Here is a 20,469-nt window from a genome sequence, read left to right as displayed (position 1 = left end):
TTCAGACTGTTTCAGAATGTTTTAGAATGTTTCAGACTGTTGCAGACTGTTTCAGAATGTTTTAGTTTTCAGACTTTTTTAGAATGTTTGACTGTTTTAGTTTTCAGACTGTTTCAGAATGTTTTAGAATGTTTCAGAACGTTTTAGAATGTTTCATAATGTTTTAGAATGTTTCAGAACGTTTTAGACTATTTTAGAATGTTTTAGAATGTTTCAGAATGTTTCAGACTGTTTCAGAATGTTTCAGAATGTTTTAGTTTTCAGACTTTTTTAGAATGTTTGACTGTTTTAGTTTTCAGACTGTTTCAGAATGTTTTAGAATGTTTTAGAATGTTTCAGAACGTTTCAGACTGTTTTAGAATGTTTCATAACGTTTTAGAATGTTTTAGAACGTTTCACAATGTTTTAGAATGTTTCAGAATATTTTAGTTTTCAGACTGTTTTAGAATGTTTGACTGTTTGAGTTTTCAGACTGTTTCAGAATGTTTTAGAATGCTTCAGAATGTTTTAGAATGTTTCAGAATGTTTTAGAGTTTTCAGACTGTTTCATAACGTTTCAGACTGTTTCATAACGTTTTAGAATGTTTCAGACTGTTTCAGAATGTTTTAGAATGTTTCAGAACGTTTCAGAATGTTTTACAACGTTTCACAATGTTTTAGAATGTTTCAGAATATTTTATAGTTTTCAGACTGTTTTAGAATGTTTGACTGTTTGAGTTTTCAGACTGTTTCAGAATGTTTTAGAATGCTTCAGAATGTTTTAGAATGTTTCAGAATGTTTTAGAATGTTTCACAACGTTTTAGAATGTTTCAACGTTTTAGAACGTTTCAGAATGTTTTAGAATGTTTCAGAACGTTTTAGAATGTTTCATAATGTTTTAGAATGTTTCAGAACGTTTTAGACTATTTCAGAATGTTTTAGAATGTTTTAGACTGTTTCAGAATGTTTCAGAACGTTTCAGACTGTTTCAGAATGTTTTAGAATGTTTCAGAATGTTTCAGACTGTTTCAGAATGTTTTAGAATGTTTCAGACTGTTTCAGAATGTTTTAGAATGTTTCAGACTGTTGCAGACTGTTTCAGACTGTTTTAGAATGTTTTAGAATGTTTCAGAATGTTTCAGACTTTCAGAATGTTTCAGAACGTTTCAGAATATTTCAGAATATTTTAGAATGTTTTAGACTGTTTCAGAATGTTTCATAACGTTTCAGACTGTTTCATAACGTTTCAGACTGTTTCAGAACGTTTCAGACTGTTTCAGAATGCTTCAGAATATTTTAGAATGCTTCAGAATGTTTTAGAATGTTTCAGACCATTTCAGACTGTTTCAGAATGTTTTAGAATGCTTCAGAATGTTTTAGAATGTTTCAGACCATTTCAGAATGTTTTAGAATGTTTCAGAATGTTTCAGAATGTTTTAGAATGTTTCAGACCATTTCAGAATGTTTTAGAATGTTTTAGAATGTTTCAGAACGTTTCAGACTGTTTTAGAATGTTTCATAACGTTTTAGAATGTTTTAGAACGTTTCACAACGTTTTAGAATGTTTCAGAATATTTTATAGTTTTCAGACTGTTTTAGAATGTTTGACTGTTTGAGTTTTCAGACTGTTTCAGAATGTTTTAGAATGCTTCAGAATGTTTTAGAATGTTTCAGAATGTTTTAGAGTTTTCAGACTGTTTCATAACGTTTCAGACTGTTTCAGAACGTTTCAGACTGTTTCAGAATGCTTCAGAATATTTTAGAATGCTTCAGAATGTTTTAGAATATTTCAGACCATTTCAGACTGTTTCAGAATGTTTTAGAATGCTTCAGAATGTTTCAGAATGTTTCGGAATGTTTCAGAATGTTTCAGAATGTTTCGGAATGTTTTAGAATGTTTCAGACCATTTCAGAATGTTTTAGAATGTTTCAGACCATTTCAGAATGTTTTAGAATGTTTCAGAATGTTTCGGAATGTTTTAGAATGTTTCAGACCATTTCAGAATGTTTTAGAATGTTTCAGAATGTTTCGGAATGTTTTAGAATGTTTCAGAATGTTTTAGAATGCTTCAGAATGTTTTAGAATGTTTCAGACCGTTTTAGAATGTTTTAGAATGTTTCAGACCATTTCAGAATGTTTTAGAATGTTTCAGAATGTTTTAGAATGCTTCAGAATGTTTTAGAATGTTTCAGACCGTTTTAGAATGTTTTAGAATGTTTCAGACTGTTTCAGAATGTTTTAGAATGTTTCAGAACGTTTCAGAATGTTTTACAACGTTTCACAATGTTTTAGAATGTTTCAGAATATTTTATAGTTTTCAGACTGTTTTAGAATGTTTGACTGAGTTTTCAGACTGTTTCAGAATGTTTTAGAATGCTTCAGAATGTTTCAGACTGTTTTAGAATGTTTCAGACTGTTTTAGAAGGTTTGACTGTTTTAGAGTTTTCAGACTGTTTCAGACTGTTTCAGAATGTTTCAGACTGTTTCACAATGTTTTAGAATGTTTCAGAACGTTTTAGAATGTTTCAGAATGTTTTAGAATGTTTCACAACGTTTTAGAATGTTTCAACGTTTTAGAACGTTTCAGAATGTTTTAGAATGTTTCAGAACGTTTTAGAATGTTTCATAATGTTTTAGAATGTTTCAGAACGTTTTAGACTATTTTAGAATGTTTTAGAATGTTTCAGAATGTTTCAGACTGTTTCAGAATGTTTCAGAATGTTTTAGTTTTCAGACTTTTTTAGAATGTTTGACTGTTTTAGTTTTCAGACTGTTTCAGAATGTTTTAGAATGTTTTAGAATGTTTCAGAACGTTTCAGACTGTTTTAGAATGTTTCATAACGTTTTAGAATGTTTTAGAACGTTTCACAATGTTTCAGAATGTTTTAGAATGCTTCAGAATGTTTTAGAATGTTTCAGACCGTTTTAGAATGTTTTAGAATGTTTCAGACCATTTCAGAATGTTTTAGAATGTTTCAGAATGTTTTAGAATGCTTCAGAATGTTTTAGAATGTTTCAGACCGTTTTAGAATGTTTTAGAATGTTTCAGACTGTTTCAGAATGTTTTAGAATGTTTCAGAACGTTTCAGAATGTTTTACAACGTTTCACAATGTTTTAGAATGTTTCAGAATATTTTATAGTTTTCAGACTGTTTTAGAATGTTTGACTGAGTTTTCAGACTGTTTCAGAATGTTTTAGAATGCTTCAGAATGTTTCAGACTGTTTTAGAATGTTTCAGACTGTTTTAGAAGGTTTGACTGTTTTAGAGTTTTCAGACTGTTTCAGACTGTTTCAGAATGTTTCAGACTGTTTCACAATGTTTTAGAATGTTTCAGAACGTTTTAGAATGTTTCAGAATGTTTTAGAATGTTTCACAACGTTTTAGAATGTTTCAACGTTTTAGAACGTTTCAGAATGTTTTAGAATGTTTCAGAACGTTTTAGAATGTTTCATAATGTTTTAGAATGTTTCAGAACGTTTTAGACTATTTTAGAATGTTTTAGAATGTTTCAGAATGTTTCAGACTGTTTCAGAATGTTTCAGAATGTTTTAGTTTTCAGACTTTTTTAGAATGTTTGACTGTTTTAGTTTTCAGACTGTTTCAGAATGTTTTAGAATGTTTTAGAATGTTTCAGAACGTTTCAGACTGTTTTAGAATGTTTCATAACGTTTTAGAATGTTTTAGAACGTTTCACAATGTTTTAGAATGTTTCAGACTGTTTCAGAATGTTTTAGAATGTTTCAGAACGTTTCAGAATGTTTTACAACGTTTCACAATGTTTTAGAATGTTTCAGAATATTTTATAGTTTTCAGACTGTTTTAGAATGTTTGACTGTTTGAGTTTTCAGACTGTTTCAGAATGTTTTAGAATGCTTCAGAATGTTTTAGAATGTTTCAGAATGTTTTAGAATGTTTCACAACGTTTTAGAATGTTTCAACGTTTTAGAACGTTTCAGAATGTTTTAGAATGTTTCAGAACGTTTTAGAATGTTTCATAATGTTTTAGAATGTTTCAGAACGTTTTAGACTATTTCAGAATGTTTTAGAATGTTTTAGACTGTTTCAGAATGTTTCAGAACGTTTCAGACTGTTTCAGAATGTTTTAGAATGTTTCAGAATGTTTCAGACTGTTTCAGAATGTTTTAGAATGTTTCAGACTGTTTCAGAATGTTTTAGAATGTTTCAGACTGTTGCAGACTGTTTCAGAATGTTTTAGTTTTCAGACTTTTTTAGAATGTTTGACTGTTTTAGTTTTCAGACTGTTTCAGAATGTTTTAGAATGTTTCAGAACGTTTTAGAATGTTTCATAATGTTTTAGAATGTTTCAGAACGTTTTAGACTATTTTAGAATGTTTTAGAATGTTTCAGAATGTTTCAGACTGTTTCAGAATGTTTCAGAATGTTTTAGTTTTCAGACTTTTTTAGAATGTTTGACTGTTTTAGTTTTCAGACTGTTTCAGAATGTTTTAGAATGTTTTAGAATGTTTCAGAACGTTTCAGACTGTTTTAGAATGTTTCATAACGTTTTAGAATGTTTTAGAACGTTTCACAATGTTTTAGAATGTTTCAGAATATTTTAGTTTTCAGACTGTTTTAGAATGTTTGACTGTTTGAGTTTTCAGACTGTTTCAGAATGTTTTAGAATGCTTCAGAATGTTTTAGAATGTTTCAGAATGTTTTAGAGTTTTCAGACTGTTTCATAACGTTTCAGACTGTTTCATAACGTTTTAGAATGTTTCAGACTGTTTCAGAATGTTTTAGAATGTTTCAGAACGTTTTAGAATGTTTTACAACGTTTCACAATGTTTTAGAATGTTTCAGAATATTTTATAGTTTTCAGACTGTTTTAGAATGTTTGACTGTTTGAGTTTTCAGACTGTTTCAGAATGTTTTAGAATGCTTCAGAATGTTTTAGAATGTTTCAGAATGTTTTAGAATGTTTCACAACGTTTTAGAATGTTTCAACGTTTTAGAACGTTTCAGAATGTTTTAGAATGTTTCAGAACGTTTTAGAATGTTTCATAATGTTTTAGAATGTTTCAGAACGTTTTAGACTATTTCAGAATGTTTTAGAATGTTTTAGACTGTTTCAGAATGTTTCAGAACGTTTCAGACTGTTTCAGAATGTTTTAGAATGTTTCAGAATGTTTCAGACTGTTTCAGAATGTTTTAGAATGTTTCAGACTGTTTCAGAATGTTTTAGAATGTTTCAGACTGTTGCAGACTGTTTCAGACTGTTTTAGAATGTTTTAGAATGTTTCAGAATGTTTCAGACTTTCAGAATGTTTCAGAACGTTTCAGAATATTTCAGAATATTTTAGAATGTTTTAGACTGTTTCAGAATGTTTCATAACGTTTCAGACTGTTTCATAACGTTTCAGACTGTTTCAGAACGTTTCAGACTGTTTCAGAATGCTTCAGAATATTTTAGAATGCTTCAGAATGTTTTAGAATGTTTCAGACCATTTCAGACTGTTTCAGAATGTTTTAGAATGCTTCAGAATGTTTTAGAATGTTTCAGACCATTTCAGAATGTTTTAGAATGTTTCAGAATGTTTCAGAATGTTTTAGAATGTTTCAGACCATTTCAGAATGTTTTAGAATGTTTTAGAATGTTTCAGAACGTTTCAGACTGTTTTAGAATGTTTCATAACGTTTTAGAATGTTTTAGAACGTTTCACAACGTTTTAGAATGTTTCAGAATATTTTATAGTTTTCAGACTGTTTTAGAATGTTTGACTGTTTGAGTTTTCAGACTGTTTCAGAATGTTTTAGAATGCTTCAGAATGTTTTAGAATGTTTCAGAATGTTTTAGAGTTTTCAGACTGTTTCATAACGTTTCAGACTGTTTCAGAACGTTTCAGACTGTTTCAGAATGCTTCAGAATATTTTAGAATGCTTCAGAATGTTTTAGAATATTTCAGACCATTTCAGACTGTTTCAGAATGTTTTAGAATGCTTCAGAATGTTTCAGAATGTTTCGGAATGTTTCAGAATGTTTCAGAATGTTTCGGAATGTTTTAGAATGTTTCAGACCATTTCAGAATGTTTTAGAATGTTTCAGACCATTTCAGAATGTTTTAGAATGTTTCAGAATGTTTCGGAATGTTTTAGAATGTTTCAGACCATTTCAGAATGTTTTAGAATGTTTCAGAATGTTTCGGAATGTTTTAGAATGTTTCAGAATGTTTTAGAATGCTTCAGAATGTTTTAGAATGTTTCAGACCGTTTTAGAATGTTTTAGAATGTTTCAGACCATTTCAGAATGTTTTAGAATGTTTCAGAATGTTTTAGAATGCTTCAGAATGTTTTAGAATGTTTCAGACCGTTTTAGAATGTTTTAGAATGTTTCAGACTGTTTCAGAATGTTTTAGAATGTTTCAGAACGTTTCAGAATGTTTTACAACGTTTCACAATGTTTTAGAATGTTTCAGAATATTTTATAGTTTTCAGACTGTTTTAGAATGTTTGACTGAGTTTTCAGACTGTTTCAGAATGTTTTAGAATGCTTCAGAATGTTTCAGACTGTTTTAGAATGTTTCAGACTGTTTTAGAAGGTTTGACTGTTTTAGAGTTTTCAGACTGTTTCAGACTGTTTCAGAATGTTTCAGACTGTTTCACAATGTTTTAGAATGTTTCAGAACGTTTTAGAATGTTTCAGAATGTTTTAGAATGTTTCACAACGTTTTAGAATGTTTCAACGTTTTAGAACGTTTCAGAATGTTTTAGAATGTTTCAGAACGTTTTAGAATGTTTCATAATGTTTTAGAATGTTTCAGAACGTTTTAGACTATTTTAGAATGTTTTAGAATGTTTCAGAATGTTTCAGACTGTTTCAGAATGTTTCAGAATGTTTTAGTTTTCAGACTTTTTTAGAATGTTTGACTGTTTTAGTTTTCAGACTGTTTCAGAATGTTTTAGAATGTTTTAGAATGTTTCAGAACGTTTCAGACTGTTTTAGAATGTTTCATAACGTTTTAGAATGTTTTAGAACGTTTCACAATGTTTTAGAATGTTTCAGACTGTTTCAGAATGTTTTAGAATGTTTCAGAACGTTTCAGAATGTTTTACAACGTTTCACAATGTTTTAGAATGTTTCAGAATATTTTATAGTTTTCAGACTGTTTTAGAATGTTTGACTGTTTGAGTTTTCAGACTGTTTCAGAATGTTTTAGAATGCTTCAGAATGTTTTAGAATGTTTCAGAATGTTTTAGAATGTTTCACAACGTTTTAGAATGTTTCAACGTTTTAGAACGTTTCAGAATGTTTTAGAATGTTTCAGAACGTTTTAGAATGTTTCATAATGTTTTAGAATGTTTCAGAACGTTTTAGACTATTTCAGAATGTTTTAGAATGTTTTAGACTGTTTCAGAATGTTTCAGAACGTTTCAGACTGTTTCAGAATGTTTTAGAATGTTTCAGAATGTTTCAGAATGTTTTAGAATGTTTCAGACTGTTTCAGAATGTTTTAGAATGTTTCAGACTGTTGCAGACTGTTTCAGAATGTTTTAGTTTTCAGACTTTTTTAGAATGTTTGACTGTTTTAGTTTTCAGACTGTTTCAGAATGTTTTAGAATGTTTCAGAACGTTTTAGACTATTTTAGAATGTTTTAGAATGTTTCAGAATGTTTCAGACTGTTTCAGAATGTTTCAGAATGTTTTAGTTTTCAGACTTTTTTAGAATGTTTGACTGTTTTAGTTTTCAGACTGTTTCAGAATGTTTTAGAATGTTTTAGAATGTTTCAGAACGTTTCAGACTGTTTTAGAATGTTTCATAACGTTTTAGAATGTTTTAGAACGTTTCACAATGTTTTAGAATGTTTCAGAATATTTTAGTTTTCAGACTGTTTTAGAATGTTTGACTGTTTGAGTTTTCAGACTGTTTCAGAATGTTTTAGAATGCTTCAGAATGTTTCAGAATGTTTTAGAGTTTTCAGACTGTTTCATAACGTTTCAGACTGTTTCATAACGTTTTAGAATGTTTCAGACTGTTTCAGAATGTTTTAGAATGTTTCAGAACGTTTCAGAATGTTTTACAACGTTTCACAATGTTTTAGAATGTTTCAGAATATTTTATAGTTTTCAGACTGTTTTAGAATGTTTGACTGTTTGAGTTTTCAGACTGTTTCAGAATGTTTTAGAATGCTTCAGAATGTTTTAGAATGTTTCAGAATGTTTTAGAGTTTTCAGACTGTTTCATAACGTTTCAGACTGTTTCAGAACGTTTCAGACTGTTTCAGAATGCTTCAGAATATTTTAGAATGCTTCAGAATGTTTTAGAATATTTCAGACCATTTCAGACTGTTTCAGAATGTTTTAGAATGCTTCAGAATGTTTCAGAATGTTTCGGAATGTTTCAGAATGTTTCAGAATGTTTCGGAATGTTTTAGAATGTTTCAGACCATTTCAGAATGTTTTAGAATGTTTCAGACCATTTCAGAATGTTTTAGAATGTTTCAGAATGTTTCGGAATGTTTTAGAATGTTTCAGACCATTTCAGAATGTTTTAGAATGTTTCAGAATGTTTCGGAATGTTTTAGAATGTTTCAGAATGTTTTAGAATGCTTCAGAATGTTTTAGAATGTTTCAGACCGTTTTAGAATGTTTTAGAATGTTTCAGACCATTTCAGAATGTTTTAGAATGTTTCAGAATGTTTTAGAATGCTTCAGAATGTTTTAGAATGTTTCAGACCGTTTTAGAATGTTTTAGAATGTTTCAGACTGTTTCAGAATGTTTTAGAATGTTTCAGAACGTTTCAGAATGTTTTACAACGTTTCACAATGTTTTAGAATGTTTCAGAATATTTTATAGTTTTCAGACTGTTTTAGAATGTTTGACTGAGTTTTCAGACTGTTTCAGAATGTTTTAGAATGCTTCAGAATGTTTCAGACTGTTTTAGAATGTTTCAGACTGTTTTAGAAGGTTTGACTGTTTTAGAGTTTTCAGACTGTTTCAGACTGTTTCAGAATGTTTCAGACTGTTTCACAATGTTTTAGAATGTTTCAGAACGTTTTAGAATGTTTCAGAATGTTTTAGAATGTTTCACAACGTTTTAGAATGTTTCAACGTTTTAGAACGTTTCAGAATGTTTTAGAATGTTTCAGAACGTTTTAGAATGTTTCATAATGTTTTAGAATGTTTCAGAACGTTTTAGACTATTTTAGAATGTTTTAGAATGTTTCAGAATGTTTCAGACTGTTTCAGAATGTTTCAGAATGTTTTAGTTTTCAGACTTTTTTAGAATGTTTGACTGTTTTAGTTTTCAGACTGTTTCAGAATGTTTTAGAATGTTTTAGAATGTTTCAGAACGTTTCAGACTGTTTTAGAATGTTTCATAACGTTTTAGAATGTTTTAGAACGTTTCACAATGTTTTAGAATGTTTCAGACTGTTTCAGAATGTTTTAGAATGTTTCAGAACGTTTCAGAATGTTTTACAACGTTTCACAATGTTTTAGAATGTTTCAGAATATTTTATAGTTTTCAGACTGTTTTAGAATGTTTGACTGTTTGAGTTTTCAGACTGTTTCAGAATGTTTTAGAATGCTTCAGAATGTTTTAGAATGTTTCAGAATGTTTTAGAATGTTTCACAACGTTTTAGAATGTTTCAACGTTTTAGAACGTTTCAGAATGTTTTAGAATGTTTCAGAACGTTTTAGAATGTTTCATAATGTTTTAGAATGTTTCAGAACGTTTTAGACTATTTCAGAATGTTTTAGAATGTTTTAGACTGTTTCAGAATGTTTCAGAACGTTTCAGACTGTTTCAGAATGTTTTAGAATGTTTCAGAATGTTTCAGACTGTTTCAGAATGTTTTAGAATGTTTCAGACTGTTTCAGAATGTTTTAGAATGTTTCAGACTGTTGCAGACTGTTTCAGAATGTTTTAGTTTTCAGACTTTTTTAGAATGTTTGACTGTTTTAGTTTTCAGACTGTTTCAGAATGTTTTAGAATGTTTCAGAACGTTTTAGACTATTTTAGAATGTTTTAGAATGTTTCAGAATGTTTCAGACTGTTTCAGAATGTTTCAGAATGTTTTAGTTTTCAGACTTTTTTAGAATGTTTGACTGTTTTAGTTTTCAGACTGTTTCAGAATGTTTTAGAATGTTTTAGAATGTTTCAGAACGTTTCAGACTGTTTTAGAATGTTTCATAACGTTTTAGAATGTTTTAGAACGTTTCACAATGTTTTAGAATGTTTCAGAATATTTTAGTTTTCAGACTGTTTTAGAATGTTTGACTGTTTGAGTTTTCAGACTGTTTCAGAATGTTTTAGAGTGTTTCAGAATGTTTCAGAACGTTTCAGAATGTTTTAGAACGTTTCACAATGTTTTAGAATGTTTCAGAATATTTTATAGTTTTCAGACTGTTTCAGACTGTTTCACAATGTTTTAGAATGTTTCAGAACGTTTTAGAATGTTTCAGAATGTTTTAGAATGTTTCACAACGTTTTAGAATGTTTCAACATGTTTTAGAATGTTTCACGTTTTAGAATGTTTCAACGTTTTAGAACGTTTCAGAATGTTTTAGAATGTTTCAGAACGTTTTAGAATGTTTCATAATGTTTTAGAATGTTTCAGAACGTTTTAGAACGTTTCAGACCGTTTTAGAATGTTTTAGAATGTTTCAGAATGTTTTAGAATGCTTCAGAATGTTTTAGAATGTTTCAGACCGTTTTAGAATGTTTTAGAATGTTTCAGACCATTTCAGAATGTTTTAGAATGTTTCAGAATGTTTTAGAATGCTTCAGAATGTTTTAGAATGTTTCAGACCGTTTTAGAATGTTTTAGAATGTTTCAGACTGTTTCAGAATGTTTTAGAATGTTTCAGAACGTTTCAGAATGTTTTACAACGTTTCACAATGTTTTAGAATGTTTCAGAATATTTTATAGTTTTCAGACTGTTTTAGAATGTTTGACTGAGTTTTCAGACTGTTTCAGAATGTTTTAGAATGCTTCAGAATGTTTCAGACTGTTTTAGAATGTTTCAGACTGTTTTAGAAGGTTTGACTGTTTTAGAGTTTTCAGACTGTTTCAGACTGTTTCAGAATGTTTCAGACTGTTTCACAATGTTTTAGAATGTTTCAGAACGTTTTAGAATGTTTCAGAATGTTTTAGAATGTTTCACAACGTTTTAGAATGTTTCAACGTTTTAGAACGTTTCAGAATGTTTTAGAATGTTTCAGAACGTTTTAGAATGTTTCATAATGTTTTAGAATGTTTCAGAACGTTTTAGACTATTTTAGAATGTTTTAGAATGTTTCAGAATGTTTCAGACTGTTTCAGAATGTTTCAGAATGTTTTAGTTTTCAGACTTTTTTAGAATGTTTGACTGTTTTAGTTTTCAGACTGTTTCAGAATGTTTTAGAATGTTTTAGAATGTTTCAGAACGTTTCAGACTGTTTTAGAATGTTTCATAACGTTTTAGAATGTTTTAGAACGTTTCACAATGTTTTAGAATGTTTCAGACTGTTTCAGAATGTTTTAGAATGTTTCAGAACGTTTCAGAATGTTTTACAACGTTTCACAATGTTTTAGAATGTTTCAGAATATTTTATAGTTTTCAGACTGTTTTAGAATGTTTGACTGTTTGAGTTTTCAGACTGTTTCAGAATGTTTTAGAATGCTTCAGAATGTTTTAGAATGTTTCAGAATGTTTTAGAATGTTTCACAACGTTTTAGAATGTTTCAACGTTTTAGAACGTTTCAGAATGTTTTAGAATGTTTCAGAACGTTTTAGAATGTTTCATAATGTTTTAGAATGTTTCAGAACGTTTTAGACTATTTCAGAATGTTTTAGAATGTTTTAGACTGTTTCAGAATGTTTCAGAACGTTTCAGACTGTTTCAGAATGTTTTAGAATGTTTCAGAATGTTTCAGACTGTTTCAGAATGTTTTAGAATGTTTCAGACTGTTTCAGAATGTTTTAGAATGTTTCAGACTGTTGCAGACTGTTTCAGAATGTTTTAGTTTTCAGACTTTTTTAGAATGTTTGACTGTTTTAGTTTTCAGACTGTTTCAGAATGTTTTAGAATGTTTCAGAACGTTTTAGACTATTTTAGAATGTTTTAGAATGTTTCAGAATGTTTCAGACTGTTTCAGAATGTTTCAGAATGTTTTAGTTTTCAGACTTTTTTAGAATGTTTGACTGTTTTAGTTTTCAGACTGTTTCAGAATGTTTTAGAATGTTTTAGAATGTTTCAGAACGTTTCAGACTGTTTTAGAATGTTTCATAACGTTTTAGAATGTTTTAGAACGTTTCACAATGTTTTAGAATGTTTCAGAATATTTTAGTTTTCAGACTGTTTTAGAATGTTTGACTGTTTGAGTTTTCAGACTGTTTCAGAATGTTTTAGAGTGTTTCAGAATGTTTCAGAACGTTTCAGAATGTTTTAGAACGTTTCACAATGTTTTAGAATGTTTCAGAATATTTTATAGTTTTCAGACTGTTTCAGACTGTTTCACAATGTTTTAGAATGTTTCAGAACGTTTTAGAATGTTTCAGAATGTTTTAGAATGTTTCACAACGTTTTAGAATGTTTCAACATGTTTTAGAATGTTTCACAACGTTTTAGAATGTTTCAACGTTTTAGAACGTTTCAGAATGTTTTAGAATGTTTCAGAACGTTTTAGAATGTTTCATAATGTTTTAGAATGTTTCAGAACGTTTTAGAACGTTTCAGACCGTTTTAGAATGTTTTAGAATGTTTCAGACCATTTCAGAATGATTTAGAATGTTTCAGAATGTTTTAGAGTTTTCAGACTGTTTCAGAATGTTTTAGAATGTTTTAGAATGTTTCAGAAAGTTTCAGACTGTTTTAGAATGTTTCATAACGTTTTAGAATGTTTTAGAACGTTTCACAATGTTTTAGAATGTTTCAGAATATTTTATAGTTTTCAGACTGTTTTAGAATGTTTGACTGTTTGAGTTTTCAGACTGTTTCAGAATGTTTTAGAATGCTTCAGAATGTTTTAGAATGTTTCAGAATGTTTGAGTTTTCAGACTGTTTCATAACGTTTCCGACTGTTTCAGAACGTTTCCGACTGTTTCAGAATGCTTCAGAATGTTTTAGAATGCTTCAGAATGTTTTAGAATGTTTCAGACCATTTCAGACTGTTTCAGAATGTTTTAGAATGCTTCAGAATGTTTTAGAATGTTTTAGAATGTTTCGGAATGTTTCGGAATGTTTTAGAATGTTTCAGACCATTTCAGAATGTTTTAGAATGCTTCAGAATGTTTTAGAATGTTTCAGAATGTTTTAGAATGCTTCAGAATGTTTTAGAATGTTTCAGACCGTTTTAGAATGTTTCAGACAATTTCAGAATGTTTTAGAATGCTTCAGAATGTTTTAGAATGTTTCAGAATGTTTTAGAATGCTTCAGAATGTTTTAGAATGTTTCAGACCATTTCAGAATGTTTTAGAATGCTTCAGAATGTTTTAGAATGTTTCAGAATGTTTTAGAATGCTTCAGAATGTTTTAGAATGTTTCAGACCGTTTTAGAATGTTTTAGAATGTTTCAGACCATTTCAGAATGTTTTAGAACGTTTTAGAAAGTTTTAGAATGCTTCAGAATGTTTTAGACCGTTTCATAACGTTTTAGAATGTTTCAGACTGTTTCAGAATGTTTTAGAACGTTTCACAATGTTTTAGAATGTTTCATAATGTTTTAGAATGTTTCAGAACGTTTTAGAATGTTTCATAATGTTTTAGAATGTTTCAGAACGTTTTAGAATGTTTCATAATGTTTTAGAATGTTTCAGAACGTTTTAGAATGTTTCATAATGTTTTAGAATGTTTCATAATGTTTTAGAATGTTTCAGAACGTTTTAGAATGTTTCAGAACGTTTTAGAATGTTTCATAATGTTTTAGAATGTTTCAGACCGTTTTAGAACGTTTCAGACCGTTTTAGAATGTTTTAGAATGTTTCAGACCATTTCAGAATGTTTTAGAATGTTTCAGAATGTTTTAGAATGCTTCAGACTGTTCCACAATGTTTTAGAATGTTTCAGACCATTTCAGAATGATTTAGAATGTTTCAGAATGTTTTAGAGTGTTTCAGACTGTTTCAGAATGTTTCAGAACGTTTTAGAATGTTTCAGAACGTTTCAGAATGTTTTAGAATGTTTCAGAACGTTTCAGAATGTTTTAGAATGCTTCAGAATGTTTTAGAACGTTTCAGAATGCTTCAGAATGTTTTAGAACGTTTCAGAATGTTCCACAATGTTTTAGAATGTTTCAGACCGTTTTAGAATGTTTCAGACCATTTCAGAATGATTTAGAATGTTTCAGAATGTTTTAGAGTGTTTCAGACTGTTTCAGAATCTTTCAGAACGTTTTAGAATGTTTTAGAATGTTTCAGACCATTTCAGAATGTTTTAGAATGTTTCAGAAAGTTTTAGAATGCTTCAGAATGTTTTAGACCGTTTCATAACGTTTTAGAATGTTTCAGACTGTTTCAGACTGTTTCAGAATGTTTTAGAACGTTTCACAATGTTTTAGAATGTTTCATAATGTTTTAGAATGTTTCAACGTTTTAGAACGTTTCAGAACGTTTTAGAATGTTTCAGAACGTTTTAGAATGTTTCACAATGTTTTAGAATGTTTCAGAACGTTTTAGAATGTTTCAGAACGTTTTAGAATGTTTCATAACGTTTTAGAATGTTTCAGAACGTTTTAGAATGTTTCATAATGTTTTAGAATGTTTCATAACGTTTTAGAACGTTTCAGACCGTTTTTGAACGTTTCAGACCGTTTTAGAATGTTTTAGAATGTTTCAGACCATTTCAGAATGTTTTAGAATGTTTCAGAATGTTTTAGAATGCTTCAGACTGTTCCACAATGTTTTAGAATGTTTCAGACCATTTCAGAATGCTTTAGAATGTTTCAGAATGTTTTAGAGTGTTTCAGACTGTTTCAGAACGTTTCAGAATGTTTTAGAATGTTTCAGAACGTTTCAGAATGTTTTAGAATGTTTCAGAATGTTTTAGAATGCTTCAGAATGTTTTAGAACGTTTCAGAATGTTCCACAATGTTTTAGAATGTTTCAGACCGTTTTAGAATGTTTCAGAACGTTTCAGAATGTTTTAGAATGTTTCAGAACGTTTCAGAATGTTTCAGAATGTTTTAGAGTTTTCAGACTGTTTCAGAATGTTTTAGAATGTTTTAGAATGTTTCAGAACGTTTCAGACTGTTTTAGAATGTTTCATAACGTTTTAGAATGTTTTAGAACGTTTCACAATGTTTTAGAATGTTTCAGAATATTTTATAGTTTTCAGACTGTTTTAGAATGTTTGACTGTTTGAGTTTTCAGACTGTTTCAGAATGTTTTAGAATGCTTCAGAATGTTTTAGAATGTTTCAGAATGTTTGAGTTTTCAGACTGTTTCATAACGTTTCCGACTGTTTCAGAACGTTTCCGACTGTTTCAGAATGCTTCAGAATGTTTTAGAATGCTTCAGAATGTTTTAGAATGTTTCAGACCATTTCAGACTGTTTCAGAATGTTTTAGAATGCTTCAGAATGTTTTAGAATGTTTTAGAATGTTTCGGAATGTTTCGGAATGTTTTAGAATGTTTCAGACCATTTCAGAATGTTTTAGAATGCTTCAGAATGTTTTAGAATGTTTCAGAATGTTTTAGAATGCTTCAGAATGTTTTAGAATGTTTCAGACCGTTTTAGAATGTTTTAGAATGTTTCAGACCATTTCAGAATGTTTTAGAATGCTTCAGAATGTTTTAGAATGATTCAGAATGTTTTAGAATGCTTCAGAATGTTTTAGAATGTTTCAGACCATTTCAGAATGTTTTAGAATGCTTCAGAATGTTTTAGAATGTTTCAGAATGTTTTAGAATGCTTCAGAATGTTTTAGACCGTTTCATAACGTTTTAGAATGTTTCAGACTGTTTCAGACTGTTTCAGAATGTTTTAGAACGTTTCACAATGTTTTAGAATGTTTCATAATGTTTTAGAATGTTTCAGAACGTTTTAGAATGTTTCATAATGTTTTAGAATGTTTCAGAACGTTTTAGAATGTTTCATAATGTTTTAGAATGTTTCAGAACGTTTTAGAATGTTTCAGAACGTTTTAGAATGTTTCATAATGTTTTAGAATGTTTCAGACCGTTTTAGAACGTTTCAGACCGTTTTAGAATGTTTTAGAATGTTTCAGACCATTTCAGAATGTTTTAGAATGTTTCAGAATGTTTTAGAATGCTTCAGACTGTTCCACAATGTTTTAGAATGTTTCAGACCATTTCAGAATGATTTAGAATGTTTCAGAATGTTTTAGAGTGTTTCAGACTGTTTCAGAACGTTTTAGAATGTTTCAGAACGTTTCAGAATGTTTTAGAATGTTTCAGAACGTTTCAGAATGTTTTGGAATGCTTCAGAATGTTTTAGAACGTTTCAGAATGCTTCAGAATGTTTTAGAACGTTTCAGAATGTTCCACAATGTTTTAGAATGTTTCAGACCGTTTTAGAATGTTTCAGACCATTTCAGAATGATTTAGAATGTTTCAGAATGTTTTAGAGTGTTTCAGACTGTTTCAGAATGTTTCAGAACGTTTTAGAATGTTTCAGACCATTTCAGAATGTTTTAGAATGTTTCAGAAAGTTTTAGAATGCTTCAGAATGTTTTAGACCGTTTCATAACGTTTCAGACTGTTTCAGACTGTTTCAGAATGTTTTAGAACGTTTCACAATGTTTTAGAATGTTTCATAATGTTTTAGAATGTTTCAACGTTTTAGAACGTTTCAGAACGTTTTAGAACGTTTCAGAACGTTTTAGAATGTTTCAGAACGTTTTAGAATGTTTCAGAATGTTTTAGAATGTTTCATAATGTTTTAGAATGTTTCAGAACGTTTTAGAATGTTTCATCATGTTTTAGAATGTTTCAGAACGTTTTAGAATGTTTCAGAACGTTTTAGAATGTTTCAGAACGTTTTAGAATGTTTCATAATGTTTTAGAATGTTTCATAACGTTTTAGAACGTTTCAGACCGTTTTTGAACGTTTCAGACCGTTTTAGAATGTTTTAGAATGTTTCAGACCATTTCAGAATGTTTTAGAATGTTTCAGAATGTTTTAGAATGCTTCAGACTGTTCCACAATGTTTTAGAATGTTTCAGACCATTTCAGAATGCTTTAGAATGTTTCAGAATGTTTTAGAGTGTTTCAGACTGTTTCAGAACGTTTCAGAATGTTTTAGAATGTTTCAGAACGTTTCAGAATGTTTTAGAATGTTTCAGAATGTTTTAGAATGCTTCAGAATGTTTTAGAACGTTTCAGAATGTTCCACAATGTTTTAGAATGTTTCAGACCGTTTTAGAATGTTTCAGAACGTTTCAGAATGTTTTAGAATGTTTCAGAACGTTTCAGAATGTTTTAGAATGTTTTAGAATGCTTCAGAATGTTTTAGAACGTTTCAGAATGTTCCACAATGTTTTAGAATGTTTCAGACCGTTTTAGAATGTTTCAGACCATTTCAGAATGATTTAGAATGTTTCAGACCGTTTTAGAATGTTTCAGACCATTTCAGAATGATTTAGAATGTTTCAGAATGTTTTAGAACGTTTCAGAACGTTTCAGAACGTTTTAGAACGTTTCAGAATGTTTTAGAACGTTTCAGAATGTTTTAGAATGTTTTAGAATGTTTCAGAATGTTTTAGAACGTTTCAGAACGTTTTAGAACGTTTCAGAATGTTTTAGAACGTTTCAGAATGTTTTAGAATGTTTTAGAATGTTTCAGAATGTTTCAGAATGTTTTAGAACGTTTCAGAAAGTTTTAGAATGTTTCAGAATGTTTTAGAATGTTTCAGAACGTTTCAGAATGTTTTAGAACGTTTCAGAATGTTTTAGAATGTTTCAGAATGTTTCAGAATGTTTTAGAACGTTTCAGAACGTTTCAGAAAGTTTTAGAATGTTTCAGAATGTTTTAGAATGTTTCAGAACGTTTCAGAATGTTTTAGAACGTTTCAGAACGTTTTAGAATGTTTCAAACTGGTGAATTGTGAGAAGTTTCAAACCACCTTGTTGTGAATCGAGTTTGAACTGCCATTAAAATATAATTTCACACAAATAAGTCAAAAACATTTCTATACTGTGGGTGAGATGCAGAATTAGGAGCCATCAACAACAGTCAATATTAAGGTATATTACAATAAAACTAAAATATTCGTTAATACTTTACAATAGAAAATACAGTCTTTGTGCTGTTGATTTCATGATGATATATGAATTGATGCAGTGTTTTGTTGAGGATTCAAAGTGCAGGTACCAAGAGTCATGTCGAGGCCGTTTCAGAATGATCTTCGTAAAGAAACAATAGTTTATGTTTCTTTGTTTCAGTCTGACTTAACGAAGGCTGCAGGACACCACCGGTTTTAATTGCAGCACTTTTCAGGAGGAATTAAGCAGTTTTTTTTAAAGAGCTGTTAGAGGTACCAAAAAGTTCATCTACAGCCGTAAATGTGACACAAAAGAATTGATGCAGAGCAGATGTGGCTAAATATGTACGGTTAGATATTTTCTGATATTAATATTCAAACATCTTTCGTGTGACACTAATCTAAACTGTGCTGCTCTTACTGATCTTCTGTGTGAAGCCTCCTCTTTTTACAATCTGGAGCTTCTGTCCAGCAACATCCAGACTTGAAGCATCGTCTGTTGTCACGGCAACAACTTGGTGTTCTATAAGCATCAGATCTATTGGACCTGATTCCTTTGAAGTCTTCACTGTATTTATATATCACGAGTCTGGACAGACGTGGACGTCGACTGCAACTAGCAGCTGGCTCAGACACACGCCCGCGAGGTGGTCGTTCTAGTTTTAAGTATTTTGTGGCGTTTGTGTTCCTCTGACCTGCTACAACAGAACAGATTAAGCACTGAGCAAATCATATATAACCACATATAAATCAAATATAAAAATCACCGAACTGAGGTGATTTTGTTCCACATATCTGGAACGAAGTCCCAGAAACCTGCAGGTCTGATGAGACCATCAGATCCTTTAAATCACGACTGTACAGACTTTTGTGTTTGCTGCCTTTTACTGAACAACCTCTGAGGATCTGAAGTCCTTTCTTGCACTAAACTGCAACTCATTTCTGTAGTTTATGTCTCACATGCGCTGTAACGTTTACCCTATTTTTGGCTTGTTTTATTTCTTTAAAAAAATGTTTTAATCACCGTTTTAAATGTTTTAATCAGTTTTTAATTTATTATAATGACAGCAGCAGTAGCAGCAAGGACACCACCACCACCACCACCAACAATGCTAGTCTCAATTGTATTGACGTTCCTGCTGTTTTCTTTTCCTCACGGGGTGTAGTGAACGAACAGGAGTGATGATGCTTCTCCTCATGATCCGACTCATTATTTAAATGAACTTGTTCATAAAGTCTGAATTTAATTCTTCAGTCCACTTCTCACTTTGTTGTTGTTGTTTTTATCATTTTGCAACACACATTTTAAAATACCAAGTGTGAGTTTTTTAATTGACGACAAAATGTCTTTTCTCAGGTAACATTTGACGTCACGATGTGCCGTCGCGTGCACACACGCACGCGCGCGTTTTCTGAGCGAGCAGGTGACGTCAGCCCCGGGCTCCGGCGGGGTTCAGAGCTCTCGTGTTACCGGCGTTAATGTTGGTTATTGATGATGTGTCGGTGTAGATACCGGCTGTCCGGTGGGTCCGGTGTCGGTGTGGCGGCGACCTGTCGGTAGAATCACCGGAAGAGGACCTCCAGCTGTTCACAGCGAAAACAAAGCTGCCGATAAACAACACGATCAATGCGCAGCCGCCGCGGCACCGACCCGCCGCCTCCACCGACACCACACCGAGTACCGGTGTGACCTGTCGACGTGTCACCGCAGCCGTGTGTGTGTGTGTGTGTGTGTGTGTGTGTGTGTGTGTGTGTGTGACAGCAAACATTAAAACACACAATTCAACAGCCAGGACAACGGGAGCTCGCTGCTAGCCGCCGCTGGCACACTGTTCGTGGGTCCAACCTTCATCACCCTACCTTGACTTTGACTCGAACCACCCCCCTCTCCTCCTCTCCCGCCATCGCACGGTGTCCGGGTCGGAACGGGATGGTTCAGCTCTGTTTTCCTTCTACACCGACATGGTGATCTCTGACATGGTGGCAGCACTAGCCCGACTTCTCGTAGTTCAAGATCTTCTTCTGCTTTGATTTTAAAACGAGGTTCGCAGCTGCATTACCGCCATCTACCGGCCGCGGGGCGACATGACCGCCTTCATCCACACAAACACTGGACGAACATCATGTCGTCATAAACACTGAGGAGCAAACCCAGAGGACATTCAAGTCCTCTAGTGAAGCATGTAGTTAACTGAATAAGTCCAGATCACTTCATAATAATTATGAAAAAAAAGTGTTCTCAAATTGAATGATGAAAGATGTGGATATCCTCGACTGTCCTGAAAAAAACAACAAGATTTAACATGAATGGTTCTCAGCT

At 31.1% G+C, this 20,469-nt stretch overlaps 1 protein-coding gene across 1 annotated transcript in view; it reads right to left on the bottom strand.

Annotated features, from left to right (window-relative positions):
* tbc1d25 (TBC1 domain family, member 25) overlaps positions 1–20,158 on the bottom strand; it is a 42,289-nt gene extending 22,131 nt beyond the window's left edge. Inside the window, exon 1 of the mRNA XM_069169109.1 lies at positions 20,010–20,158. Coding sequence (XP_069025210.1) covers positions 20,010–20,054 — 45 coding nt within the window. The 5' untranslated portion in view covers positions 20,055–20,158. The remainder of the gene's footprint in view (positions 1–20,009) is intronic.
* Positions 20,159–20,469: the final 311 nt, after the last annotated feature.

Source organism: Embiotoca jacksoni, unplaced genomic scaffold, assembly GCF_022577435.1.
Source record: "Embiotoca jacksoni isolate LCO1_2020_lvr unplaced genomic scaffold, fEmbJac1.0.p SCAF_43, whole genome shotgun sequence".
NCBI lineage: Eukaryota > Metazoa > Chordata > Actinopteri > Embiotocidae > Embiotoca > Embiotoca jacksoni.
This window is presented reverse-complemented; position numbering and strand designations above follow the sequence as displayed.